At 42.0% G+C, this 12,501-nt stretch overlaps 1 protein-coding gene across 3 annotated transcripts in view; it reads right to left on the bottom strand.

Moving 5' to 3' along the window:
* AGPAT3 (1-acylglycerol-3-phosphate O-acyltransferase 3) overlaps positions 1–12,501 on the bottom strand; it is a 93,356-nt gene that overhangs the window by 15,681 nt on the left and 65,174 nt on the right. For 2 of the 3 annotated variants that reach the window (XM_082064429.1, XM_082064428.1), the window contains one exon: positions 2,700–2,926. The exons of the other annotated variant lie outside the window; for it this stretch is intronic. In XM_082064429.1, coding sequence (XP_081920555.1) covers positions 2,700–2,877 — 178 coding nt within the window. In that variant the 5' untranslated portion in view covers positions 2,878–2,926. The remainder of the gene's footprint in view (positions 1–2,699; positions 2,927–12,501) is intronic. 3 annotated transcript variants of the gene reach the window in all.

A 12,501-nucleotide genomic window follows, 5' to 3' on the forward strand; every position in this document is an offset into this window, starting at 1 on the left:
TAAATGGATGCATTTCTCTTCAAAATCAGAAAAAAATTCTGCATAGGCAGGTCTGGATGATTTTCTATAGACCATTTCTTGTACCATTCACTCTAAAACAGTTGAGGAAGCTTTGCAGAGAGATTTGCCAGAGTTCATACTGCGAGAGGAGGGTTGATAGGTCAGAGAATTAATATGAGGGAATGGATTGTCCTTTGCAAGTGTACTGATAAATGATGTGATTATAACTGGGAGTGGGCTCATTTACTTTTTCTTTTGGTGTGTGGGTTACAGCTATTTTGCATGGCAGCAATCCTACTGATGCTACAGCAAGCCCATCCTTCTGAATGAAGTGATGGTAACACTTGTGCTGCTTGAGATACCTCCTGTAGAGGACAAGCGACACTGTGCTACAACCCCCTCCTGTAGCTGGGGGTCCCACAAGTTAAAGCAGGTGGGTTTATGGCCTTGCAAGCCACCCGTAAACAAGACAAACTAGAGGCACAGCGCACTCCTCAGTTTAAAGTACTAATATTTGAGAGACTTTTTTTGAAATTGGATTTAACCAAATGCTGTGTGCTCTCCAAAGGTGTGAGTCATATGAAGGGAGCTGATACAGGAGAGCTTGAAATACAGACCATCCAGCATGCATCATGTGTTGCAAAGGGTTTACGTTGAGGCCAGGGCACACCAGACATTTTTTTCCCCAAACATCTGCCATGAACATTGGATAGAGTCTATCTCCTATCTCCTTCTGAAGCTTTGCTTTATGTATCTGAGAAGAAATACAGTATGAACAGAGCCTGCTTTTCAGCAGCCTAGACTACACAGCCAGATACACCATCACCTGTGTATCTACTGCACACCAATCCTCTGCCAGGTGGGCACAGCAGCAGCTTCTGTTACAGACAGCTCTGATATGAACACCCGCAGCCTAAAACTAAACAGCTTGGAGTAAGTGAGCAAAACGTAGCATCTGGAACAGAACACCAACCTTCAGGTTCACTGCTAAAAGGCTTTCACATAATGAAATATATTTCATTATGAATGGCAACATTTGAATGGCTGCATTTACACAGCTTACTCAATTCTTTATAAATCACAATTGAAGTGCATATTCTGTCAGCTCTTCCATTACAGGCCATCAGCACTCTGCAATCCCATATAACATTTACATTAATTTTCATAGTTTAATTTCTCAGTCATTTAATTTATAACAGGCTATACCGGAGGGGTTATCCTAGATACAACCCAATTATATACTCAGCCTCTCCAAACCTTTTCGAACAATAATGTAGGTTTTTCTAGTGTATACAAGATAGTAAGATAACAGCATTTAAAACGTGATTTTTTCCACGCACAATGCTAACTTGTAGAAATCAAGGGTCTGAACCCTTGTGCCCTTACAGGCACAAGCAGCTCATGCCCTCAGAAAAGCCAGACTATTAGTGCAACTATAGTTTTCAGGATAAGGTCAGACTTTAGCTTATTAAAAGCACATTAAGAAATTCTTACAAGCAAATTAAAAAAATCCCATATAACCCCACTCCCTTCCAATCAAGTTAATTCTTAAGTTTCTACCTGTAAGTTCTTCCACTATAATATCTCTTCTCCTGACAGTTTGCCTGCCACTCTCTATTTGATTTCCTTTCTCCTGTGCTTCTCAGACAACATTCTCAACAGGCAGGGCAAAAGGCACAGGAAGGACAAGGACAGCAAGCTTAAAAATAAACTGACTTTCAAGAGTTTTTGTTGGTAGTACTTCACATTGTTGATCTGAGAAATGTGGGTGCCTGTCAGTGGACCGCTCAACTGTAATTTAGGTACTCGTTTAGGTGACTCATTTACATGAAGTGGGAGTTGGATGCTGAGCTGAGCACTAAGGTAAGTGGCCATGCATACCAGGAGGGGATGGAGAATGGAAACAAATTAGATGATTCACTGCTGAAACAGGAGGTGACATTTGGACTAAGGAGCCTTCTAAACATTCATTTCAGAAATCTACTCCGCTGTTAAGCCATATGAGGAGGAAAAAAAAAGCCATCCACAGGGAAGAAGTTTTGCAAAGGTCTACGAGAAGAGAGCAAAGCAGCTGCACTCACTGTAGAGCCTTCCCATGGGCAGAAGAAGAAAAGAATGACAAATTGCTCACAAGAGGAGACATTTGTGTCACAGATGGACCCTGCAGGGTGTCAGAGGGCTCTAAAGCTGATACACAGTTCAGCTATAAAGGCGTCTATACTAGATACTTTAATGCAGACATCTCTCTTCGCAGACCACACAGTTGACTTGAGCTCCTAAGTGGTCAATATTGCCCATATGCTCAATACCTGAAGCATTCTCTGTGAATTCCCCCTTCCCCATCACTTAGCACAGGCTCTGATGCAGGATGAAAATGGTGTTGACACAGAGTCAGCAATTTCGTAACAGTAAAGATAGGGTTGGGGAGAAGCTTTAATACCCACTTCTTTTAAATAACAGAGTGATAATATGTATGAGTCACTTTTGCATATTTTCCCAATATTTCAGAAAAGATAGCTGCTTTAAGCTGCTCTGAAAGAGTCCGCATCTGACTTATCATTTCTCTCTCTCGCTCTTGTGTTTGTTTGTGTATGCATACACGTGTCTGTGTATATATATACTCTTTAATTAACAAAAAGAGAAACAAAAACACCCGCCTCCCTGCCCCCAGCCCTCAGGTCCCCTTCAAGCATACTCACGGCTCCAAAGCGAATAGGCAAGGCGACAGTTTACTCGGCGATAAAACTGCTTGTTTATGGGCCAGAGGACTAGTGTGCATAGTTGAATGAAGTTAATGATCAGTCCACTCACGACAAAGACAAACCCAATGAGGAGGTGAACTATGGACTGGGTCTTCAGAAAGGCAATGAAGCCCATGATAACCACTCAGAGGCGCGTGCAAGGGCCGTCACTCAAAATAATTGTCCTGAAAGAGAAGGAAAAGAATCAAATGGAGGCTGGTTTTACAAGCCCTGAGGAAGGGCCAAGCAGGAGCCCTTGAACAGTCCATACCACTTCAGCAACAGGAACCCAGCTCAATAAACACTCTGCTCTGCAAGCCTGCCTCATTCAGGTCTTCACGCAATCAACTGTTGATGGTGCATATCGCTTCCCAAAATAGCAAGGAATCATTATTTGCAATTTACAGCCCACTAAGAAGATTATTGTTTGCTGAAGATGTATCTTGCACCTCTCTTCAAACAACAAAATCATTTAATTGGACTTAATGCTGGGAGGAACACAGAGCCCTGCACTCCCAGTGAAGCCATCAAGCCCTGATCAGTAAACAAGCTGCACCATGACTGCTGGACCTTCAGGGGTTGTTGTCCCCAAACTGCAATAGGACCCTTAGTCCCCCACACCCCATAAACAGCATCCCAAGCCTCTGGAGCTGTGTAAATGAACCCATGCTTGCTGGCTTCAAAGCCAGCACTGCTCTGCACACACTTCTCCTGAATAAGCAGCAAGTGAGAGCTACTGAGACTTTGTTATGTGTTTGCTTTGACTAGAAGAGCACAGCAGCCCATCTGGGGAATGGGCTCTTCATCCTGCAGCGAATTTCAGGATGAAAATGGCAGGGCTGGTCACACAAGAGCATCAGTCTGGCAAACACCGAGGCATGGAAATGGAAACTTGGTATTTCCACATCCAAAAACCATGCTGGAGCAAGTTTAGTATCTTCTCACTTAGTCAAAAGGCAGTTTCATGATTGAATATACCAGTTAGTGTGAGTGTGGGAAGAAAGTAAAATCATAGGAAAACCTTATGCTATGCAGCAGCACAAACTTCCATCTGGAAAGGGATTTGGTGCAGAATCTTGATCCCGTTGCCTCAGCCAGAGTACTTAACCTGGAGCATGTACCATATTTACACCAGGTGCAGAAAGACGGGTGATGTATGAACCAGCAGAAAGTCATAGCAGTTTAGACAGACAAGTCTGATCCAATACAAATCCTGCCAGTACGAAGTTAGCCCAATAAAATGTATTTAACAAGCCACCAGACTGAGTTTATTCCACACCCTGCATTACCTGGCACTGGCCTTTTTGACTTGTTGGGTATTAGAAGCCCTGCAACTAGGCCAACCACAACCTCCATGTCTCACCCAAAAAACAAAAGCATGACCCTAATTTTCTGCCACAGCCAAATATACTCTGACTTTGCCAGTGTTGCAAATAACCAGAACAACCAGTAGATGGTAACAAATACCTTTGACAAGTCAAGCATCTGAAGGTGATGCAGAAGTTTCCGAAGCCCAAAAATAAAGTATCTGCCAGCTGTGAGGAACCAAATGATTTCCATTTGCCACTTGCTTACAGTGTAGTGCTATTTATAAAACTCAACAGCAATTTTACTTGGGAAAGCTTGTTTTCTACTGTCTCTTCTACAAATCAGGTAATGCCTTTCAATGCACAGAGTGTCTAGCTTTTGCACAACTAAAATCTACTTGCATCATTAGAAAACTACCCACTTCAGAAGTACATTACAGGGGAAAGTCTGCCTACAAGTTTAATTAGCTGAAATTTAAGCTTACAATGAATAATCTAAATTTTCCCAAGGTTCTCCTGTAAGAATCACAGAATGGACGGGAGCAGAAGGGACCTCAAAAGATCATATAGTCAATGCCCCTGCTGGAGCAGGAACACTTAGATGAGGTTACACAGGAAGGTGTCCAGGCAGGTTCTGAATGTCTCCAGAGTAGGAGACTCCACAACCCCCCTGGGCAGCCTGTTCCAGTGTTCTGTCACCCTCACTGAGGAGTTTCTTCTCATATTTAAGTGGAACCTCCTGTGTTCCAGTTCACCCATTGCCCCTTGTCCTATCATTGGTTGTCACTAAGAAGAGCGTGGCTCCATCCTCATGACACTCACCATTTACATATCTGTAAATATTAATGAGGTAACCCCTCAGTCTCCTCTTCTCCAAGGTAAAGAAACCCAGCTCCCTCAGCCTTTCCTCATAAGGGAGATATTCCACTCCCTTAATCATCTTTGTTGCCCTGTGCTGGACTCTCTCCAGCAGTTCCCTGTGCTTCTGGAACTGAGGGGCCCAGAACTGGACACAATATTCCAGGTGTGGTCTCACCAGGCCAGAGTAGAGAGGAGGGAGAACCTCTCTGGACCTACTAACCACCCCCCTTCTAATACACCCCAGGATGCCATTGGCCTTCCTGGCCACAAGGGCACAGTGCTGGCTCGTCGTCATCCTGCTGTCCACCAGGACCCCAGGTCCCTTTCCCCTACGCTTCTCTCTAATAGGTCACTCCCCAACTTATACTGGAACCTGGGGTTGTTCCTACCCAGATGCAAGACTCTACACTTGCCCTTGTTATATTTCATTAAATCTCATTAAATATCTCATTACATTTTTCCCCGCCCAACTCTCCTGTCCAGGTCTCGCTCGAGTGGAAGAAGTATTTCTTCCACTAACACATTATTTTTAGAACAGCTGTTGGGAAGCAGAGACTTGTGTTTAAAAAGAAACAAATGGAGTCATCCTTCCTCTCCCCTCCCCAAAGAGCTGCACGGTACAGTTGTCTCATAGAGCCAAATCACCACGCCAGTGTTCACATGTATGGGAAATAACCATGGTATTTGACATTTGACTCCCTAATGCGCCTCATTTATCTTTTCCACTGGCATGTTCTTCAAGTCATTGTATTAAGTACTACCAAACATTAAACACCAAGTTTTTCACTTCCAAGATCAGTCATTCTCCTCATGTGGTCTTTCTCAAAAAACAGTTCAAACAAACCAGAAAAGAACGATTACCCTTTCTCTCCCCACACAAGTGTTTCCTGAATCCCTACTTGCCTCCATACAGCCACGTGCAGGCAGCTTTGCTGATGACTATGTCAACCATATTCATTAGCCCAGTACTTATGGCCTTGGCCTTTCAATGCACAGTTTGGCCCATTCCAGACAAGGGCCCAAAGTGCATACAAACAGCATGAGAAAGAATAGAAACGTCAAGTATTATCTTAAATTAAAATGGTTTGACTCCACTTCCACGCCGTCTTTGCTTTGAGCAAAGTCTGGAGCACTCTGGTGTTTGTCCCTTACATTAAGGACACTGTCATCTTACAGACCCAGAAGGACACATCCCTTTTTACCAGACAGAAGGCTGAAGCCATTGCAGCATGTTGCTTCTCCAGCTTTGTTACATGCAGAAAACAGGGTTTCCCATCCGTGTGCTGATGCCATGCACCAGCGCTGTGCCCCACTCGCTGGGCACTGTCTGGCTCTGATAGGAATCCAGAGCTGCATGGCTCTGGCTGGGGATGTGGCACAGTCACCTTGTGTGCCTGCCCCTGGGGTCACTGCACCCCCATCCACCTGGGGACTGCACGTCCTACCAGTATTGCTACAGGGTAATGAGAACAGCAGCCAAGGCACATCTGGCTCCTCTCTGGCACCTTTCAAGGACATGATTTGCCCAGTTGCCCCATAAAGCACAGCTGGTTTAATTGCCCCTCTTAAAATGGACAGGGATCAACTAAAAAATGGGGTAGTCTTGTCTGATCCTTCCAGTTTCAGTGCTGGATACAGAACCTGCAAGTGTACCTTTTGCCAATGCCTCGTTTAAATGTATTTGACTTTTAAGATAACTAGAAGTTAATCTTAACCCAGGAATTCTTTACTTTTCTGCATTCCTGCCTGTGTAGGACAGCCACGCAATTCAAGGACAGGCCACCAGGCAAAGGGCAGTCAGCAGCTGTTTTGCCAAATCCTAGGGTCAGGCTGGGGAGAGGGATCAGGAAATCAGTATTTGCTGGAACAAGGAGAAGAAACATTTCTGCATCTGACACATATATTAGGATCAGCTAAGTGAAGTGTCTAGGAAGTAAACATCTGCCCTATCTTAAGACAGCAAGTCCTAACATTATTCATTTTTGCTTTTTTAAAGTATATCCATATCATGCACATATTCAAAGACCTGCTAGTAATATCTTTTTTTCTCCCTTCTTTTCCTAAAGTACCTTATAGCTTCACAACATGTGCCTTCCACCACAAAACCCCCATTTCTTCCTGTGCAGCCACACTGAGAACTGCGGGCAACTTTAGTACCTTCCCCACTTTCACATCCTTACCAAGTGCCTGCTTTTCACAGCCGCACTGCAGGACGTAAAATTTACTGTTACTAGTGTAAAACGCAGCTCAAACCAAACAGCACTCTTCCATTGCCTTTTAGTGCCTTACCTCGCAGGGCTGCTTGACTTTCATAACGTTAGAGAGCACTCCCCATAGTATTGATCGTTATCCTCTCAGACAAAAAAGTTCTGAAATGCTTTGCAACCTTCTGGACTCCCTCCCTTATTTATGTACCTCTCAAGGAAAGTGCAAGGAGGCAGATGAGCTACAGCTTTCTTGCGTACAAAGTTGTGTCTTGAAGCTCCACATTTACATGGATTCTCTGGTATCCAAAAGATACTATGCGACTCTCAGTAAAAAGAGAAATACAACCTTTTTATAGATTCATGAAAAGTACTAAAGATTAAACTGCTTTGAGACTTCTACCTCTCTGTTAAATGCGACTGAAATGTGCTACCAAGTTCAAAAGCTGTTAGAAGGGAGAATGACAGAGACAGCGTGATTGCATCAGGCTCATTTCATTAAGAAATCAGGTTAAAAAAAACCAGTTCCACAATGTGCACTAAGCACATTACAGCCATTTCATGAAATGTAGTTCATGTAGTTTTTATGAACTCAAAATTAAAAATTAAGTCATTAATCACTCTGTAATATCATATTTCCAGTTCGAGCTCCAGGTTTTAATTAATTTATTGCTGTCATGTGTGTACAATCCCTCCGAAGTTCACGAGGTTTGCATGAATATGAGCATGAAATTAGAAATTGGTCCACTGATTCTAATACTCCAACCTAGTGAGAATTAATGTGTTTGACAACAACAAAAACTGTGGCAGCAGGTACTTACATCTCCAGCCTTTTGTCTTCAGTTTTTCTGAGCATGCTGTTGTTTAATTTTCCAGCTGCTTCCTCTCTACCATACCATATTTATCTCCACGTATAAAACTAATTACAGACATCTTTTGCTCTGAATGCATTGCCATACCCTGGATTCTGGTATTTTACCTACCTCATAACACTTTTGATAGCTGAGCAATTGAGTGAAACAATACTGAATTCTACCTTTTCCCATTGTATTTTAAAATACTGTATTTTTCAGACTGAGCTTTGTAAGCCTCCTGTCCGTGTAATTTGGCAAACCCTGTCTATGAAGAATAGCTAATAATATTGCAAGTCAGCAACAGTACAAAAAAGACATTTTGTTGGCCATGTCTCATCAAGAGTTTCCTCACAATTTTTCAGAATTCTACGAATTCTGCTCATCAGAAACACACAAGTAGAATTAAAAACTTCTTTTTTTTTTTAAATTCAAAGTGAGAACTATCTGTTCCATGAGCTGCTTCATGTGTATGAGGAGGACAGGTACAAACAGCAGCAGATGAGCTGAAGGAAACACCTCATCTCTCAGTATACTTTCTACCCTCTAGATTTCTCTGATGACCCGACTCAGGCTACTTCTCTCTTAAAAGCAGCTGTGAAAATCGCCAGCATAAGCATCTTTTCCCTCATCTCCCCTTACAAGATCATAAAGCTAAGAATACTAACCAGCTACCCAACAGTCAAGGCAGAGATGTGAAAGAAAGCTTTCAGTGCCACTGCCTATACTTATTTGGTGGATAAATAAAAGTACAGGTCCCAGTCTGGTTATTCTAGCATCCTTCAGAAGTACTACATTGCCAGGTGCAGCAGATTATTTTCCTGGACATTTCTGGGACATACCACACAAAAATATGTTGAGTATATGAGCTGTGTTCAATGCTTACAAGTAATTACCTGTTACCCCTATTCCTTGTAGAATATGTGATACTTTTTTTAGCTAAAAGATAAAGTGCAGTGGCTATCCAGCTTTTAAAAGTGTAACAATACACTCATAGCAAATACCCCTGATGTAGGACAACATTCAGGAAGAAGGTAGGTAATTGATGGTCTTCCACATCCTGCACTGTACCACATCTGTTTCTGGGAATTTGGAAGCCTGATCCACATGATGCACAAGTCATACAAAATCAAAAGACATGGTATTTACCCAGGGCTTTGCCCCAGACTGCAAAAAGCAACCTGAGGCTCCTGCCCACTCTGCCATGGCACCACTAAAACCAGTCTTCACTCAGGCCTGATTTATTTTGGAAGTGTGGTTTTAGCTGTGGTTGCCAGTGGTTCCTTCTAAGTTGGTTAGAAAGCATAGCTTAGATCAACAACAGTGAGTCAGTTTAGCTAATACGAAAATGAAAGGAAATAAGGTATAACAACTTTTGGTATCCATTTGAACAGTCTGTACTAAGGATTCTCCAGATATGCTGTCAAAATAGACAGCTATTCAATCACATCCCACATAGCATTACAAACTGTCTGCTACAGATCTAGCCTTTTAAACCTAAGCATGACAGGAAGATTATCTTTTTTTCTCACACAATATAGGTCTAATTTCCCTGCACATCCCCCAGTGAAATGCAAGGCTGATTCAGAAGTCGTTAAAATTCCTGCTTGTCATGAATTTCTAAAATGAAACTGTACAGAAGAGGACCTTAACCCAAACTTAGGTCACAAAGATGCAGATTTGTTTTCAAGTTGTGAGAACTAGTAATACGATCTCAAAAAGAAAAAATGTTACCCAGTTACCATCATGAAATTAGATGAGAATTTATTCCTTGAAATTTTGTCAGTCTCAGTTTTGAAACAGCACCACAGCCAGTTTCTAGAAAAGGTCAAGAGTAGAAGATTATCACCACTATCTGTCCAAAATATATTAATTATTTTGGTCTTGATCTAAAGCTCATTAAATCCTAGACACTTCCACTACTGTCAGTAGATTTGGCTCAATTTCTGTAGAGATTTTTGACAAGATTAATCTATTTCCCTCGAACAGAATGCCTTTTGCTTGACTCATCATCCTAATGAGATGCCAGTACTTCAAGGCACATTGCTCTGACATTCATCACCACTTAATGGGCATACAGAATGAGGAATAATAGGTCCTGAAGAAGTTATTTAATTTTCTTCTGCCACGGGTAAATTGTAGGCGTTAACTTCAGGCACGATGTAGTGGTCACTTGGAACAACTACAACCATATGAGGAGCACACATCCTCAACAGAAACACTAGTCCCTGTTCATGCCTCCTCTACTCTTCAGAAATCTTTAATTTTATTATTACAAGACTGTTAAGTTTAAAATTAAACTTTAAGAGACAGTAAGTTATAAATAAAACGCACATGTGAAGTTTCTGCATACCAGCAAGCCCCATGGGTAAGTGACCACAGAAAGCCAACCCTTCACCCCACAAATGCAGCACTAGGGCACAGCCCTGCTCTGGGGAGTCCTTTATGCGCTCAGAGTATCTCCTGCCATGGCAACGTCACCCACCTTACAGAGAACATCCATAAAAGGATGAGCCCCAGCACAAATTCCTGCTTTAAAAATGTGGGGCAGGTTCCTATGAAGATATGGGTTGCTCAAAGAAAAAACAAACAAACAAAACAACAACAACAAAAAAGAGATAACAAGTTGTTTAACTTGTCTTTTGTAGATAGAAACCCACCAAATATGTAAACAAGTGAAAAAAAAACCATATTCAAACAACTCAATGGAGTCAGAAGGGGATAGAACAGCCCTGGATACTACTTATCACTGCACTTAAGGTACAGTTCTCCCTCTTTCCCACCCTAAATGAAGTGTTAGTGACATGACTAGGCCTCCTTGCCAGCTGCAAAGAGCATGGTACTTATTCCTCTGCAGGAGATGAAAATCTATTTTACTAACTTGTTGCAATATTACAGCTGAAAAAACAAGCAATATTAAAATGGTTATTTTCCCAATTTAATTCCAATCATTTCCTTTTATCATAATCAGCACATACAAAAAAAGAGAGCAAATGTGCACAAATTCAATTTCTCCTCAGCGCACACACACTCAGTTAACTTGGCCCCTATTTAAACAAAAGGATCAGATAGCTGAAATAAATCCTGACTTGCTTAGGAATCTGACGGCTGCACAGCAACCAATACAAGGAAGCAGAACTGCTTGAGAAATCTCCCTCACTGCAAACATCTCTTTATCAACAAAGAAAATGACGGTATTTTCATAAGGATTTTGTGTTCACAACAGAGAAACGGGAGAGATTCTGCTGTGAATACACTGGGTAAAACCAGCCCAGACAACTTTGATGTCACAGCTGAAAAATCACTGAACTAGACTGACATTAGTTTTTTTGTAGAACAGCCTCACCATACCTGCAAGACACCGCAGGGTTCTCCGTGGAGCTCACCAGTGATGGAATCCCATTACTTCAAAACCTGGTTGGGCAAGCCTGTAACTTGTTTTTATTTCAGGAAGACAAACATTGCCTTATGGTTTAGTAAACTTAGGATAGTTTCTATTATAGTATGTCATTTACAACTGTTTGTAGGTGTTTGCATGCTGTTTCTCCCCTGTATACACGCACGTCATTTGTCATCATTCGGTCTGCAGTCTGGCACTTTTGCTTCTCTTTAAACAATACGTTAATTTTTCCTAAAGCTGTAATTACAAGAGCTTAATTGCATATTAAATTTAGATTAGATAATAATTTGCAAGTTCTGCAAGTTTGCCTCATTTCTCATAGATACGGATGGGTTCTGTGGGTATATGCATATTTACACATACTAGGAAGAGCCCTTGTAGAACTCAACTTTAATAAACCTTTCTCTAAACTTGAATATTACTAATTACAAAGATTTACCAGACTCCAAGCATTTGAACTCAAGTTCCTTCTTTGACCTGCCTGCTATCAAGAGAAAAAAAACCCACACACTTTTCTTGATCTACATGGTGTACAATTAGCCTCATTTTGAAAACCAAAGGCAGTAGACAGACCCTAGTCCTGGTTTCATCTTTAATGGAAAGTGGAAAATTCAACTGTTAGGGGCAAACAATAAGAGCTTTTCAATTCTGGTCACCTGAAACAAAAAGAAGTTGCATATGAGTAAGCCTTACTGCAGCAGAGCTAAGCTAAAGGGCAAGTTAACGTACACATTTTAATGCACCAGCTTCCCCATTAAAGGGTGACGGCAACCCAAGAGAACACCAGGGGTCCCACAGCCCTCCCCAATGATGACTGCTCTTCTTGCGGGCTGGACTGGGCTGCTTGCCTTCCTTTCCAGCACTACAGAAGTTGACCTCCCTGCTGCAGCTGCGCACAAGGACATGGGCCATTGACCCAGGGCAAGGGGGACCTGTGATCCCACCAGCCCAGCGAGACACAGTAGCAACAGACCTGGCTCTTACAGGGAGGGGGAGAACATAAGCAAGACTGCAATTTAAAAGCAAAAGGAATAAAACCAGGGGAAAATATCAGCCCACAGCAAGATGTTTTACACCAAAACACATGAGCTAGAACACTCATTCTGTATATTTTAAGAAATAAATAGGAACAATTAT

Source organism: Streptopelia decaocto (genome assembly GCF_964273445.1).
Source record: "Streptopelia decaocto genome assembly, chromosome: 1".
NCBI lineage: Eukaryota > Metazoa > Chordata > Aves > Columbiformes > Columbidae > Streptopelia > Streptopelia decaocto.